Raw genomic sequence first — 17,555 nt, forward strand, 5'->3', positions numbered from 1 at the left:
GATCTCTTTTCTAGATGCAGTGGTGGTGTGCTATGGAAGTAGCATGAGCACTTGCCAGTGTGCCTGGGGAAGGCTGCTTCTGCCCTAGACTGGCCAGGTTAACTTGCTGTCTCATTGAGGCCCTCCTGCAATCTTACCTGAAAATAGGAGCAACAATCCTAACTTTGTTATTGTGAAGCATTCTTTTATGTCAATAGAAACATGTTGTTTCTAGACACTTCCTAGCAGGTTGGAGGCACTTAATAAAAGTTTTCTGAAGGAATTTGTCTTTCTATGGATTCATGTGCTTTGTGCTAAGCAACATTAGTTTAGAATTCTGCTTATTTTTCTCTTGCTTTTACCTTTCAATGTAGGGAAAGTTACTCTTAATAGACACCACATGTCATAAATCTGATCTATATTTCCTTCTTGTTGGTATGCCTGCCACACTTACAAATTGCTGTTCTTTTTCATTTTTAGAAGACCCACCTAGTTCCCAAAACAGATTCAAAGCCTAACACTGTCATTTCATGAAGGCGTTGAGCACAGTGTAACTGTGGAGACTTGGAATCCTCCTATTACTCTTCATACACATTTCTACAAACTGTTTTCTTGTTGTTATAAATCTCAAATAGCTCTGAAAGCTTTCCTGGTTTAAGTGTGGCTTTCTATAATTACAAAGAACTATTTTAGATATATTAATGATTTTTAATTACTCTGTCAATTGCACCCATTATAGTACTTATGGAACTTTCTGGTATGTGGCAAAAACATACACTTTTCAAATGAAGCTGTGAGATCAACAAACTTGATCTCTAATTCTTAGTTTATGACACAGAAATTTGTAGTCAAGAAAAGGCCAACATTCCTGGTTCATTTCTCAGGTAGCCATGAGAATTTCACACAGATGCCTTTCAAATTTTCCCCAGGAAGACCCTCGGAACTTGACCTTGAAGAGGGCAATGCCCACTTTTTGATTCACTGAAATTTAGTGTAGTCAAAATAGGCACAAATACTGAAGGTAAACTTGGTAGAGAATGTAGTGTATTTTGACCTCAATGATTTACTAAAAGAGCCTTTTGGGAAATTTTTTACTAAACACCACTCAGCTTTTAGAAAAATTAACTGTATGTGGCCTTTGTGAACATTTCTATAAAAATTTTGATGTTAAGTCCTTTGATCAGGAGTATAATCTGCCACTACACTCTTCTTTTGTTGGAAAAACAAGTATGACTGGCATAAATTTTGGCTTTTCCAGGAGCGCAGCCCGCTGGAAATGAGACAAAGATGAGTGTGCGTACTTCTACCGACACATCCCTTACAGTCAGGGCACGCTTGCTCGCCCTTCACACCGTGACGTCGTGACGTCATCTCCTATCGCTAGGGATGGTGCTCTGCATGCTGATCATGTTTCCAGCCAGCATTCCAGGTGGTGTTCTTCTTGATATAAGGAGTTCACCACTTCTGTTTACAACCTTCTCTACCACAACCCTTCACCCTGCATCCTAGACTTGCACTGCAGGCCCCAGGCTTGAACCTCTGGCAGGAGAAAGAGGGGAGAGTGACTACTCCAGGCACAACCACCTCCTTCAGCTTTGGTGCTACTTAATCCCTTCCCCCTCCTCCCAATCCTTTTTATGACTGTCTTATTTGTCCAAATGGCATTTGGATAATCTCTGGATCCCAAATTCATAGGCTGGCAAGCGGCAAAGCCAGCCTATTACGTGCCCACTCCAGCCCTGTCCCTTATCCTGTTCAGTAAATGTTGAAACTGGTAAAAACCACGGCCCAGGGATTGCCTCTGCAGCCACCCCCACCCACACCCGCACCCCCACATACAGAGATTGAATTAGTTTATGTAGAACAACCCATGAACAGTTTAGTGTGGGAAATAATATTATATAAAGCTTAATATTAAACATTATGAAAAAATACATATTTACAGAAGAAACTACAAAATACAACTATGTACAATAAAATCTGTTACTTTTAAATTATATAAATTCTTTAAAATTCTCCAGATTAATAAATTATATATAGTATCAATAGAAATAGCTGGCACCTATGTAGGGCATGAAGTGAGTTTAAAAAAAAAAATCACACAGTGAATAGCTTTTATCCAGGATATCTTCGGGTATATTCTCAATGCCTTGAGTAGCCTGCATCTGAAAGGAAGGACACTGTAATTAGAGACTGTCACAGGGTGTGCCATACTTGTTTGTTCTGTTCATGAAAATTATAAATGCGAAAGCCTAGCGAAAATGACTAAAACTCAATGCAGTTTAAGATGAGACTATCCTTGTGGGGACCTTGGTCATTCCATTCAGAACCATTTAGAATTGGAAGGGACTAGTGGTTTCACAGACGAGCCCAGCAGCCTGGAGAGGCAGCACACATCTTTCGGGATTACACTACTTAATGCTAGATAGTTCTAGAGCTAGGACCTGAACCCGAGTTTTCAGAAGTTAGCCATACCATTGTCAGCTTCCTTCAGGAGCAACCAGGATTATTCTTTAAAAAACAAGAGAGAGAAGAAGAAGCTCTCGAACAAGTCAAAACAAGTCAAAGAACCTCCGAGATCCCTATAGCTCCCTGCTTCCTGCAACTTCTTCAAGAATCTGACCTGCAAAAACCTTAATTTACTATAAAAATAAATTAGAGAGTAATTATTTACAGTACAAAAGGCTTAACTGATGCACAAAGGACTCTTTTCTACAGCAGCTGCCTTCTGTATTGGTGCTTTACAGTTTACCAACGAATTAACATACTGGCTAGGTGGGTGAGTATAGGTGGTGCAGAGAACTAAATAAAATTGAAGATCTTTTAGAAATAAAGGTAAAATAGTTCTGAAATAATGCTTGCGCCCCCCTCCCCAAAGAGATGATCTGATGTATAAACGGCTGTGGGTCCATGCGGCAAGGGACTGAGACCTTGGGCAGCAGCCCTGTGAGTAAGCCATCTGGAAGTGAAGGCTCCAGCTCCAGCCCAGCCTTCAGGTGACGGGAGACCAGGCCACTATCTTCACTGCAGCCTCATGAGAGACTCTGAGCCAGAACCACTTTGCTAAGCTCCTTCCAAATTCCTGATCAACAGAAATGGTGAGATAATAACATTGAGTTAAGCTGCTAAGTTTTGGGGTAGTTTGCTAGGTGGTAATAAATAACTAATAAAATGTAACTTCAAATTTACAATAAACCTAAGTGTTAAATTAAGTCTTAATGATGGTCTGCGGTGGGAAAAGGCATGCAGACCCTTCATTTTTCAAGTTAATGTTGTCTGATCAAAGCAGTGCCTTATAAAGTTTATTATTTTTCCTACTGAATTTTTTTTTTATTAAAAAATGTTACATGCTTGTTCTAGAAAATTTTAAAAAATCACATAAAATGAAAAAATATACATATTATTTTATTGTTCAGAGAACTTTGTTTTACTATTGTGGTATATTTGTTTCACATTTTGCTTTTCTTAATTATTTATAAGAATATCCTACACCAGTCAGAATGGCCATCATCAACAAATCAACAAACAACAAGTGCTGGCGAGGATGTGGAGAAACGGGAACCCTGGTGCACTGTTGGTGGGAATGCAGACTGGTGCAGCCACTATGGAGAACAGTATGGAATGACCTCAAAAGATTAAAAATCGAACTGCCTTTTGAACCAGCGACTCCACTACTAGGATTATACCCGAAGAATCTTGAAACACCAATTCAAAAGAACTTATGCACCCCTATGTTCATTGCAGCACTGTTTACAATAGCTAAGTGCTGGAAACAACCTAAGTGCCCATCTGTAGATGAGTGGATCAAAAAACTGTGGTACATTTACACAATGGAATACTATGTAGCAGAAAGAAAGAAGGAACTCCTGCCATTTGCAACAACATGGATGGAACTAGAGAGAATTATGCTTAGTGAAATAAGCCAGGCAAAGAAAGAAAAATACCATATGATATCACCTAATACAGGAAACTAAAGAACAACACAAACAAAGGAACTAAATAGAACAAAGAGCAGAATAGCAGTCAATAGGGGGGAGGGGAGAGGGAGAGAAGGGGGATAAGTAAAGGAAGGGTTTAATTAAAGAGCCTGTATAAAAGACTCACGGACATGGACAACGGGGAGGGATATGATTGCGGGAGAGGGGGTGGGCTGGGTGACAGAGAGAAATTGGGGGAAAAGGGGACAACTGTAATTGAAAAACCAAAAAAAAAAAAAAAGAAAGAAAATTAAAAAAAAGAATATCCATGTTATACTAGCCTCAAAAATATAATTTTTAATGATTGCATTATATTTTATTCAGTGAATGAACCATTCTGTACTTAGTTCTCCACTGTTAAACATTTAGGTTTTTTCACTCAAAATTTTGACTATGAAAAGCTTCATGTATGAAGTTTTTCAGTACTTAGGGTGGTAGTAGAAATACAGGGTGACAAGATAAGAACATATTAAGGACCTTGATGCATATGGGTTTTATACAAAGGGATTTTGTAATTTGAGCTCCCAGTTGTGATTTCAAAGCATCCTTGCTAGCAGTGAGCCTTAGCATTTAGAAAAGAAATGTGAAGCAACGTCTGTAATAAAGGATATCTGAGGCCCGGTAGGAAGAGAGAGCATGTGAAGTCAGTGCTTAACTGTGGGAGGCCCTTCACCACAAGGCCTCTCTTCCCCGTTGCCACCCTTTGAGGGTGTTTTCCTCAAGCCTTAGGGTAGAGGAACAAATAGATGGTGCATGCTGGAAGAGCTTTGGTCTTTAATGGTTTCCAGATCAATCATACCTTGATAAATTAACTTACAACTTAGCGAAGTAAGCTCCTACCTCTGTGATACTCTGGATTCACATTTTCGTAGATTGGAAACAAGGGGTTTTCTTGCTCACTCCGTAGCTTTCTTGCTCTGAGGACATCTCTTACACACTGATGCAGGTATACATACTGACACTGTGAAAAAGCAGAAAACATGTCAGAGGAGGGCAATTTCTCAAGCATAAAAAAGATGAGAGATTCTCACAAAACATGAACAGTAATGAGATCCTATATTGTTAGTAAATTTCTTGATCATCACTTCACTAATGATCTGTAGTACATAGAAGAGTGACTGCTTTCTATTACCACTGAGACAAGAATGACGGTAATGGGCAGAAAGGTGGTGTTTATTCATTCTTTCTTACATGCATACATATTTATACAGTATGTTTTATGAGGGCCTACTACTATGCCTGGCACATAGTATGTCTTCCATGAATATTTATTAAATAGACAAATGAATGCCAAACACTGTGCTATGCATTTTATGTAAATTATTTCATTTGATTATTTTGACAACCTTGTGACATAGATATAATCATACATATGAATAGAGACTCACATAAGTAACTTTTCCAAGGTCACACAGCTAAGAAATGGAATTAGAGGATTTTATTTTGAATGTGTGACCTCAAATATTCTTTTCACTATACCAGTTTTCTTAGATGAATCCTAATTGTATTGCATTATTGAATGACAAAATCATTTCACTGTGTACTCTACTGTTTCATGCTCTTCCTTTTGGGAGTATAGTGAGAAAAAGGAGATGTGTACAATAGATAGCACTGGACTCTCAGTTCTTCGAGGGCAAGTTCAGTGTCTTATCTATCTCCGTTCTCTCAGCATTTGAGTCTGGCTCAGAGGAGAATCTCAGATTCTTGGCTGACTGCAGAGAACTACAGGGGGTTACACAATAGGGACAGACCCCCTGCCAACTATCTGAGAACTAATGACTTTGAAAATAGAGACAAATATATGTAGATGAGTTAGTGTTTGGTGGCTATAAAGACACCACAAAGACCTCCACAGACAACAGAAGAAGTTCAGTCACAGGCAGCTCAACTTGTGTGTTGGACCTCATTCCTTACCGCCAGCTGAGCTCTCCGATAAGGGTACGTATGTCCCTATAAATTCAGTGCTCGGTCTTGTGCTCCCTTAATGACACAGCAACTGCTCCATGGAGAGAGGAAGAGCACACATCATGCAAGGGATGCGGGGCTCTTAGTCTCATGAAGATTGAATCATGAGGCTTCTCGGGAGCTCAGTATCCCCATCTATCAAATTAGGAGGCAAAGGTCTCCTCTACAGCTAACATCCGTTACCATTAAACCCTTATAGGGTATAAGACTGTGTTGCTGTCAACTAGATGGACCCTCATGATAAAGGTAGTCAGCCTTAGAGTATTTCAAAGGTTTGAGACACAGAGTGAAACTATAAGATATTTTCTCACCAACTATCTTTAAAAGTGAACAAATATTGTTCACTAGGCTTTGCTCCTGATTGGAAGCTAGCTTAGTCATCTACTCATGGGATTTTATCACACAGGTCTGATAAAATCATTAGGACAACTCAAAGAAATGAAACAATCATAACGAGGCTTGCATTAATATTAACTGTTTTCTGCCTTTCTGCTCACAATTCTTGCACACTTGTTATTAGGGTTTTATGCTACCTCAGTCTTCAAAATTCAAGGAGGTTACTACCTTGAAAATGGTTGTTAGTATAGGTAGTCTCTTTTTTTCATCTTGAAAACAATCTACCAAATTACAGACAGACACCTTCCTGCTTCCTCCCATCCAGAGTATGAGTCACATTTTCAATTCTTTTGAGATATTAAATTACTTTGGGACCTGAGTGTTCAGCAGTGAATAAGCTATAATACCTCCATGTTATGCCTTATTAATAAATTCTTCAACAATGATCCACCATGGGCTTTGAAACCAGTTAACAGTCACTAATTCGCCTTGTCTCAAATGTAAATTCTTTTTTTGACAATAGAATGTCCCTTGGAAAATGATTACTATTAAAACCTTCAAGTTGTTAATGTGCTTGTCATTTCATTCACAAAAAGTAGATAAGGTCTAATATATGAACCTCACTCATAAAAGATCACTTTTTACTCTGTTTAGCTAACTGGTGAAGCCTCAGTTCCATTCAATTTTTCCAAAAGTTGTAATAGATAATTTTTATAGAATTAGGCACAAATCCTTTTCATGGTTCATATGTGCAGAGTTTATCAGACGGGCAGATATGAGAACAAATACCTATCAAGTGATAAACATAAGACAGAATTGTGTATAAAGCTTCATACATAAGGAGAAGCAATCAGATTCACTTCTGGGGTGAGCCAAGTATTAAGCTAGAGAGAAAAGGTGACATTTGCAAGAATTTGAGCAAAGAAGTATGATGTTCCAAATGATGTAAATAGCATGAAGTTGCACATATATTCTGAAATCTGAGCATTCTGGTGTAGCTAAAATGTAGGGTTCATGGGTCATGGGAAACCCCCAAAACAGTACCCCAAATGGGCACTGGGATCCCCAGTTCTACAACATCCCACTGTTGCCTTCTTGAGGGAAGCTGACTAGGTCCACAGACTGTGACTATCAACTACTGTTCTTTAACCCCTTATTGATCTGTCTGAGTGTCTCTCTAGAGTCAATCTGCCCCAAGGCAGCATAAAAGAAGGAGGAACACCCTTGCAACTCCCTTGTCTAATACTCCTTTGTTTAGAAAGCCTTGCTCTTTGATATATTTATTAGAACCTGGGAAAATCTGCATCCCTTTCAATCCCAAATAAGGTAGAATAACATTGGGTTAACTATCTCTATGGACCCAGAAAAATAACCCAAGGGATCAGAATATCCTTCCTCCTTTGCTGGAAGAGTCGCCCGAGGGGGCGCAGCTGTGGATCATACCACTCTGCACACTGGGGCCAGGGCTTCGGAGGCTGTCGGAGCAGCCCATGCTCAGCAGAGTCTTAGAGCAAGACAGATAATATCTGGGTTTGTCTGGGATTTCATTTGCTACAGGAAAAAAAAAAAAAGGAGAGAGAAAATTTCTATCTTCCTGCAGTGTTTATTTAATCATGAACAGAAGAATCAAAGTGGATTCTGGTCCAGGGAGAGAAATAGCCATGAAGTGAGCAGTGTTATAATAGAAAAGTGGAGAGATGGGCCCGATGACAGACTTGTACACAAAGATGAGAGTTTGAACTTCACTTTACAAGTGATGGAGGGCTTTCTAAGACTTTTATGCTGGGAGCTGACATAGTTGTTGATGGCAGTGGTGATGAAGAGTTGTCAGGACAGAAACTGGAGACAGGAAACCCATGAGGAGGCTACTGCCACAGGCCCAATGGAGTTGAGAAAGGACTGGGCAAGGGCGGTGGCAGTGGGTGAAGGTCTAGAACAAAGAGAAAGATGTCGGCTAGAACTGACAGGGCTTGGTGGTTGCTTGAATGTGGGAGCTGGAGGAGAAGAAGCCAGAGCCCTAGCCTGGGCAATCAGATGGATGGCAAGGTGGATGGAAAGACTGTTACCTAAAACGGGAAGGAACCAGAGCAGCAGTGCTCTTGTTATAATTTTTTTGTTTTCAAAGGCAGATCATGAATTGTTTTAGTTTGAAATGACTGTAGGGCTTCTAGGTAGAGCTTTCCGGTAGGCAGGTACATAGGTGAATGTTGGGAAAAGAGAATGCGATTTGGGAAACATGGACACCCACCTGGCTCTTGAAGCCATGGGAGTGGGGAACATGACAGAATAAAGACAGAGACAGAAGAGCAGTGCCTTGTGGACAGAGCCTCGGGGAAATCCAGCAGTGAAAAGGCCACCTGAGGAACAGGGCCACAAAATCCTCAGAGAGGCAGGGAAGATAAGGAGCTAGGTCCACAGAGAAGGAAGGAGAGCTTTGACACATCATGTTATCCCTGCTCTGGAAGTCACCCAGTGATATTTACAATAGGGAGTGCTCGCTCATTGCCCAAATGTGTCTCCAGAGCTCTGGGGCATGTGTGTGGAAGTGACCCACAGCTCAAGAAGCCTCTGACAATAACTAGGGAGTCTGAATACACACACACATGCAGACACACACACACACACAAACACCGAGTGGACATCAAGGCATTGTCAATTTCATCAGTACTGAGAGAGACACACAGACAAGAAGTACCTCCTGATATGCTACAACAGGAAGTACTCAGCACCATCCATGAAGCCTTGGTGGGAAAAAGGAAGCTGAATGTAATCGAGCCTCACAATGGCAGACAAAAACTATGGGGAACAGAGGATACGTTACCACCATGAAGAAGCGCTCAGCCACAACCAGAATGTGGAAAAGTCTACAGAACAAATGAATTGGCTTCTTTAACACATATATGGTATGGAAAACAAATTAGAGGGAGAATTATTATAGAATTTTATAGATTAAAAGAGGCTTCAACTAAATGCAATGTATAGACTTGGTACTCTAATGCAAACCATGTGTCAAAAGTCATTTTGAGATAACTAGGGATATTTAAACACTGATTGAATATTAGATAATATTAAGAGATTATGATTAAATTAGGTGTGATAATGATATTGTAGTCATAATTTTAAAAAGTCCTTATTTATAATTTGCACATTCATACACACAGTATTTAAAGATGAAATGATGTGATAAGTAGATTTTTCTTTAAAATATTTCATTGAGGTCATGGAAACATATGTGAGATGTAGATGAAAAAAGAACACAGAATACTGATAACAGCAGAATCTTGAGTTTAGGTGGATGGAATTTCATAATACTATTTTTCCTACTTTTATGTATTTTTCAGAAATTCCTTAATAAAACAATTGCTATAATGAAAGTACTCCCAGCCCAGGATGGTGGTGGTGGCACTACCTGCAGGAGGCAGCGACACCAGTGTTTTCCCAACTGTGTTACAGCAGCAGTCCTCAACCTTTTTGGCACCAGGGACCAGGTCTTCCACGGAGACAGGAAGGAGGGGGCAGGAGCTAAAGTACAGGTGAACTTCACTTGTGGCTATGGCTGGTTCCTAACAGGCCATGGACCACCACCGGTCCATGGCTCAGGGGGTTGGGGACCCTTGTGTTACAGAATATGAGCTCTGCCCAATAAAATAATTTGGGGGGTGGGCAAGGTGGTTTTGGAAATAGTGGATTTGGAAAAGCTCAGGGGAGCTTTGCTGTAGGAGGCCCGGGTTTGTGGAGCACAGCTGCCTGAGCAGTTTCCTCATTTGTGGTAACTATAAGAAGGAGGTAGGAGCAGGTAGAACTTTCCACTTTTTTGACCATGGGAATTATTTTAAAAATAGAGGATGCTGGTACATCTCTATGTTCACTGTAGCATTATTTACGATAGCCAAGATATGGAAGCAACCTAATCATCCATGGATAGACAAGTGGATAAAGAAGAAGTGGTAGATATAAACAATGTTTGGTCATAAAAAAGAATGAAATCTTACCATTTGCAACAACATGTATGGACCGAGAAGGTATTGTGTTCAGTGAGTAAGGCAGATAGAGAAATACAAATACCATATGGTTTCACTTATATGAAGAATCTAAGGTACAAAATAAATGAACAAAACAGAAACAGACTCATAGACACAGAGAACAGACTGATGGTTGCCAGAGGGGAGGGGGATGGCTAAAAAAGGTGAAGAGATTAAGAAATACAAATTAGCAGTTACAGAACAGTCATGAGTGCATCAAATACAGCACAGGGAATATAGTCAATAATATTGTAGTAACTATGAATGGTGTCGGATGGGTATGTAACTTATAAAAATGTCTAACACTATGCTATACACCTGGAACTAATATAATATGAAGTGTAATTGAAAAAAAATTAATTAAATAGAGGATTTTGCAGAGTTATGTGGGAAACACAAGGACAAGAGAACTTGGGCCATGGAAGGCAGTTATGCAGGGACTGACGTGCTTGGTCTTTGTGGGAACACAGACCTGTCCCAGGGGTTGTGGGACAGTGAACTTGCTGCTTAGGGCTTAAGTTCCCTAGAACAGGTTCAAGTGCCACTTTGGCCATTTCATTGCTGTTTAAAGTCCTTTAGACTCTAAACTTCAGTTTTCTAGCGTGGAAATGTGAGATAATAATTCTCTTATCTGATTATTGTAAAAATTTAATGAGTTAACATGTTCAAAAATGCCCTGCAAATGCCAAAAGACTGTACAAATGGACGCATTTATCCTTCACAATCACTGAACACTCCTTTGGTCTCTCCAGCGCTGGGAGCTGCCACTGGAGTGGGCTAGAGGAGAGGTTAGAATCTGTTCCATTTTTACTAATCGAAGTTCTTCTGCTCACCTACCAGCCTATCTAAAAATAATCTCCAAGATGGCCTGGCCTGGCCTTTCTCCATGCACTATGCATTGGTTAAAAACTCTATCTTCCTGACCACCCACCTGCAGAATACGGGCAACGAGCTCAGTAAAGATAACTGTACACGCCATCCTCAAAGGTCACTGAGATTTGTTTTAAGATGACAAGTCCTAGAAAAACTGTATATTCAGTGCTCTTCTTCTTCCTAATGAGTCATAGTTATTTTCCCTTCTCAGATTAAAGCCCTGGGTAGTTGGGAGGTTTGAGGGGGAGGCATGGAGGGTGGTCTGTGTCCTTCAGCCTGTGACTCTTACCTCAGTCTGGACCATGTGAACCCTGTGAAGCCTTAGGTCATGCACTGCTCCGTAAATGTCCACAGAGTCTTTGGAGTCTAATTGCTGGAGGATTCGGTCCAGTGCAATAAAGGTTCCAGTCCTACCCACGCCAGCACTAGAAGAGATATTGAAGGAAGACTGAGCCTTTTTATTATATTGGCCTTTCAAGACTATATCCAGACATTAGCAAAATCTTTCTTTTCCCTTCCAAATTATGGAAGGATATAGAAATACTTCTTTCGCTCCACATGCTCTCAAAGAAATATAACCTACAGCTCTAGCCTCCACCACTTATGTTCACCTCCCCAGATCCAGCAGGGGTAAGTACTCCTCTACACTTGGTGTGTATCATTTCCATGCATTTAAAAATATTTTCCTACATCTATGTAAATCCATGAACGATTTTTCATTTTATGTGTTTCAAAAATTCACTAAAATGGTAACATGTTTCGTGTACCCTTCTGACAACTTTTCTACTCACTAGTGTGTTTTGAGATTTATCCACGTTGTTACATATACATATATAATTTCTTTTAACTACTCTACATAGAGTTTATAAACCACTGCTAATCAATCCTCTGCTAATCCATTGCCGATTGATAGACAGAAAGACCACTTTTAGTTTTTCTCCGTTAAAAATTGTGTTGCAGGGAACATCATTTACATGTGTGGGCATTTCTCTAGGGCTGATATGTAAAAGCAGAACTGCGAATCATCGGGTGTGAACACATTCAACTTCACTAGGGATGGGCAAACTGCTCCTCAAAGTGTGTCTAAGTGGGGGATTCTTGCTGCACATATTTCTAAGAAAAAGGAAAACCGTTCTCCAGGGGTTCTGGGTAAAAATGCCTGCCGTTCTTCAGAAAGCAGGAAGCTCCTGAGTACCTCACATTCCTATTAAAAGCATCAGGGTTCCAATGATATATAAAAGCAGAGCTCCTAGGGTGCTGGGCTGATTGGGAGAAAATGAGTGCATTTGACATTTCTTTCTCTAGAAGTTCCCTGCTCCATATTTATTAGCATCATTTAGTTAGGGCTATTAAAGTGTTGCTGCAAACAGTAATTAGCTAAACACCAGGGTCCCCAGAGAGAGAGAGAGAAGGAGAGACAAAGAGGTGTGGATTGCTTGTTAGGTTGATTTTATGGATATACAGTCTGAGGCCAAGAACATTCAAGAGAGAACATAAATTTAAGTGTTAAATTGGGTGCTACAGATGGCCAGTGCTACTCGCCCGGAGGGAGGACTAGAGCAGGGATCTTGAAGGAGAGTTAGGGTTATTATAGGTGGAGGAGAGAGAGAAGGCCATTCTAAGGATTAAGAATGGCAAGAGGCAAAAATAAGCGTGTGCAGTCTCCACGCTGGCTAGAGCGGGAAGGGGTTTCTGGGAAGTTGGACGGGGGTAAAATGGGACGCGATGATGGAGGTCCTGGAAGTCGCATAAGGACTTTGCATTTTGTACAGCAGGAAAAAGAGCAGCGAGGAGATAGAGGGCTGTATCGTCAGGGTAAGAGAGAAGAGGGATGTGAAGAGAGCAGAAAAGAAGTCAGCGATAGGCGACGAGGTTGGGAAGAAGGGAGGCATGAACATAACAACATCCTCCACCCACTACGTCCCCCACCCTTCTGCCTCTTATCAGACCCGCGGGCGTCATTTTATCGGCTCCCCGAGGCCGAGTACCTGCAGTGCACCACGGTGGGCCCGGCGCCAGGCGTTCTGTTGATGTAGTCCCTGACAGTCCTCACAAACTGGATCAGGGACTGGGTGGTCTCTGGGACTCCATGGTCTGGCCACACCGTGTAGTGAAAGTGGCGGATGAGTCTGTGTGCGTCGAGCTGTTCCTCCTGAAAGAGCGGGGAGGGTAATGAGAACGAGCCACGGTAAAACCTCCAAGCCCGACAGCTGTGCGCACGTGACTGGAGGAGCCGGCCAAGATGGGACTCCCAGGTGGCCTTCACCTTTCCCAGCCGCTATTACAGGACGCCAGACAAACGAACGTACGCTGCATATCCTGAACTCTCGGATGGTCCACTCGGGCAGCACGGACTCCGAGAGCACCTGCAGGATGAGGTCCCCATAGTAAAGGGAATCCTGGTCTGCTGGCCAGTAGTGGTCACATTTTACCTAGAGGAAGACAGAAAAAACGCGAGTCCGGAAACGTGACTCCTCCATGAACCTGAACTTCCCTTCCCCGAAAGGTCTTCCTCAGTTGGAATCCAGAATCTGCTGCTGAAGCCATTTGATCACCTGCTTTGTGTTAACCTGCTCACAGCCAGCGCTGAGGCTGAGCTGCTGCTGCCAGTGCAGGGGAGACGCTCTCCTCCGGGGAGCAAAGCCCCGGCCTCTGCGGCATTGACCTTCAGACACAGTGTCTTGTGGTTAAGTTTTTAAAACGTTTCCTTAGCATTTCAGTTCTACTAATGGATAAACCATATCTTACAATGTTTTTGATTTTGTTTTTTTGAAAAAAAGATCCAGCTGGGCAGAGGAAGGCACTGTCTTTCAGGCCCTGCCTTGTTTATATTTTGATATCACTGTCCTAACCTGGACCAAGTGTCGTTGCCAAATGATATTTGAAGGGTCAGAATATTTAGCTAAATTCAAAACAACATGTAGAAAGAGAGGAGAAAAAAGATTATGAACATTAATTATTGACCACAGGTACTGGGCACTTTACATGTAAACTCTGTTTTAATCCTCAAAGTAACCATATAAAGTAGAGGATTATAAGTGCATTACAAGAGATTTGCTTAAGTTGTCCAGTTAATTTTTACTTTGTGTCTGCAGACACAGCCTGAAGTTCACTTCTCTTTCTTTCCTAAAAGTAGGGGTGGAGCCAGTGACTGGCAAGGCATCTCCTCTCACCCAGCACAGGAGGACGGAGCCGACCAGTGGCTGGTGCATCTTCTTGTATCATGGACACTTCTCATAATCCTGGTCCTCAAATAGAAACGCCTTTGAAACTTTAGACCTGGGCATCACCTGGTAGAGCCTTTTATAACTGAGTGGCTTCCTTCTCTGACAGTGTTCTCACACAATCCTTACTTAGCTTTTGCAGAGGTTAACTTTTGATGGTGGAGGAAGAATTCCCACCAGGTGGCGGAAAGCAAATTCAGAAATCAGGAAGGCTGTTTACTCACTCGGCCCTTCTCCACACACTGGGTCACCATGACAATGTTGTGAACATTCTGTTCCCATGCCATTTTCCAGAAGTCATCCTTAGTGCCAGGAAGAGGTCCCTGAGTAGCAATGTATTCTCTTCTGAAGTTGTTGCCCTGCGATGAATTTACAATATGGAGAGTCAGGAACAATAGGGCTCTTCAGAACTATAAACAAAGAGCACTGCAGACCAGATGATATGTAGGTCTCTGCCAGGCCTCTGACTTGAAGGAAAGATACTAACACAAGTATCAAGGCTTAGGAGTGGGAAGCACAAAGACCGGAACATTGAACTATTGTTAAGAGCCAAGTTCTCTTTTATTAGGCTGGGTCTATTAAAAAAGGCAGTGGAGGGCTCAGGTGATAATCTAGAAAACATTTACCTGCAATTGTGAGTGAGTGTGTGTGTGTGTGTGTGTGTGAGAGAGAGAGAGAGAGAGAGAGTGATAGAGGGAGAAAGAGAGAGAGAGAGAGTCTGAGGGACTGACTTTAATCAGGCTCTTTCCCTACTTAACACAGAAGCTTATAGTCATTTTGGATAATTGGCATTGTAATGTTGGAAAGAGATGTCATGCAAGGGAAACTTAAGGAAAGAGGAAACCACTGTTCATTGAGCACCTACCATATAATATGCTATGGACCAGGGCTTTCCCGGATTTTACTTAATCTTACCCACAACTCTGTGAGCCAGGGTATTTTCACCCACTCATTTTGTACTCCAGCAAAACAGAATTCCTTGCAGATCCTAGTCAAAGCTCTTTCTCTCTTTGGGGCCTCTGCATGATGTTACCTCTGCTACTCCCACACTCTGCCCACACAAACAGACTGTTCCTTATTTATCCTCCAAGTCTCAATGTCTTGCCTTCTCTACTGAGCTTTTCTTTGTCTTTCTGTCTGCTGGGTGATGTCCCCTCCTGTGGCAACCTCTAACCTCTTGCTACTTAGAGAGTGGTCCTTAGATCAGCAGCATGAGGCTCACCTAAGAGCTTGTTAGAAGTGTAGAATCCCAGCCCCCCCCCCAAGACCTGCTGTATCAGAATCTGCATTTTAATAAGATCCCTGGAGGATGTGGATGTGTGTTTCTCATGGCGTTGCCTTGTCGTTTCCTGATGCCCCAACTCGGCTGAGAATTTCTTGGGGGTCAGAGTCTGTCTTACCATATCCCTGTACACAGTTCAGTGTTTGACTTATAGCTAGTCCTTCACAAGTGTTAATTGAGTGACAGAATGATTATTTGAGATAAATATTGTTTATCCTCATTGTTTGGAAAAGAAAATGAAAGCCCCAAGAGGTGGCATTACTTGCCCAAGGTCACAGAGTCCAGCATGGGGCAGAGATGGGACTGAATCCTGGATCTGCCTTTTCCACTATATGTGCTGTAGAATTTGGCAAGATGCTAGCCAGAATCTGAGCCCAAAGGTTTGACACAGCCTTGGAGGTGTGTCTCTGGTTTTCAAAAATCCAAATAACTTTGAATCAGGCAGCCTTAGCAGGGGAGGTCCAGCGTCTTTAGGGAGCACTGCTCTTGGCTAAGGGCTGCAGTGAGAAAATGACCTATGAAAATGCGTCCTGGACTCATTATAATCTCTTGTGACTACAGCCATTGTGAAAAATGGGCCTTAGCAGTGATCAAACTGGACTCTCCATGTTTTATGGCAATGAGACATGGTTTTGTCTTCTAAGACCTCTGTTTCCTGACCTGAGAAGAGTAATAGCAGGTAGGAGGAGAGGATATTTAGTGTGGTCACTCATCAAAGCTTCATCTGGGCACTACCACCTAGTGGTACACTTACAGGGATGTAGCTGGCATTGATGTAGTCGGAGCATGGGTCATCGTCTACGTTGGACAGCTTCACTCGAGAGGCATCATCTGGAAGGAAGTTTATTGAGACACATTCGTCACTGAGTCCTGGGGTGATTTTTTTACAGTTTATAGAATGCTTGGTTTTTGACATGCATTAACTCTGGTCCCCACAAAGGCCCCACCAGGTCCCCACAAGGGCAAATCCTCATCTTCATTTTGCAGATGAGGCTCAGACAAGATAACTAACTTCCCCTAGGTTGCATAGATGGCTCATAAACACACAAACAACCAAATGCCTTTGGGAGGCCCCTCTGTGCTTCCCTTTGTAATACTATGACATTTGCCCAAGGAGTGGCCAGCTCCCTCTCACTGCTAGAATGAATACAGTCCCGAAAAACTACCTTCTATTGCTTCACCTAACAGGGTAAAGATAAAGAAAATATATAATAATTATTTAATAATAATTGCTAACTGGAGACTTTGTTAAGTAAACCTAGGTTGGCCTTTGCTGTTAACCCTGTTACTGCTCTGAGGCCTTCAAGGAGAAGCAGTAGGACCACATGGTGAAATGTCAACAACATAAGCCACTCAGAACCAGACTTTAAGCTGGCTGTTACACATCTGGAGGGAAATGCAGTAAAATACAAGTCATTCCTTTTTAAAAGCATTCGGATCTTCCAAATTCAGCTATACCACATTTACTTAGCCCATTTCATTCTGTGAAAAGAGGAGAAATGGCTTGAGGAAGACAATATTACAAATTTCAACACAAAACTCACAGGGCAATATATTGTTGTATCGATTTTTCCCTCTATTCTCCGGCAAGAGTGCAATGTCACACGGTTGGTTTCGACCCACGTCTTTTAAGTCCTATTAGACCAAAAATAAGTTTGCAAGTAGAAAATAGGAAATAGAAGGTGGCAAATCATACAATCCTTGAGATAGAGAGCAGTATGAGAAGATGTATACTAGCTACTGTTTATGGAATGCCAGGTATTCTGCATGCGTTAGCTCTGATTCCCACAACAGCCTCACAAGAGGTATTTTCATCTCTATTTTACAGATAAGGCTCAGACAAGATAACTAACTTGCCCCAGGTCACATGGGTGGCAAAGCTGGGAATTGAATCCAA

General features: G+C 41.7%; 1 protein-coding gene across 2 annotated transcripts in view; it reads right to left on the minus strand.

Moving 5' to 3' along the window:
• Positions 1–765: 765 nt before the first annotated feature.
• Positions 766–17,555, minus strand: part of PTPRB (protein tyrosine phosphatase receptor type B) — a 106,878-nt gene continuing 90,088 nt past the window's right edge. For both annotated transcript variants that reach the window (XM_090273619.1, XM_090273620.1), the window contains 8 exons: positions 17,203–17,293; positions 16,413–16,489; positions 14,601–14,735; positions 13,462–13,584; positions 13,141–13,304; positions 11,442–11,577; positions 4,797–4,917; positions 766–2,144 (listed from right to left, as the gene is read on the minus strand). In XM_090273619.1, the coding sequence (XP_090129745.1) occupies positions 2,122–2,144; positions 4,797–4,917; positions 11,442–11,577; positions 13,141–13,304; positions 13,462–13,584; positions 14,601–14,735; positions 16,413–16,489; positions 17,203–17,293 (870 nt within the window). In that variant the 3' untranslated portion in view covers positions 766–2,121. The remainder of the gene's footprint in view (positions 2,145–4,796; positions 4,918–11,441; positions 11,578–13,140; positions 13,305–13,461; positions 13,585–14,600; positions 14,736–16,412; positions 16,490–17,202; positions 17,294–17,555) is intronic.

The sequence above is a fragment of the Furipterus horrens genome, unplaced genomic scaffold (genome assembly GCF_987537825.1).
Source record: "Furipterus horrens unplaced genomic scaffold, mFurHor1.1.pri manual_scaffold_4, whole genome shotgun sequence".
Taxonomy (NCBI): domain Eukaryota; kingdom Metazoa; phylum Chordata; class Mammalia; order Chiroptera; family Furipteridae; genus Furipterus; species Furipterus horrens.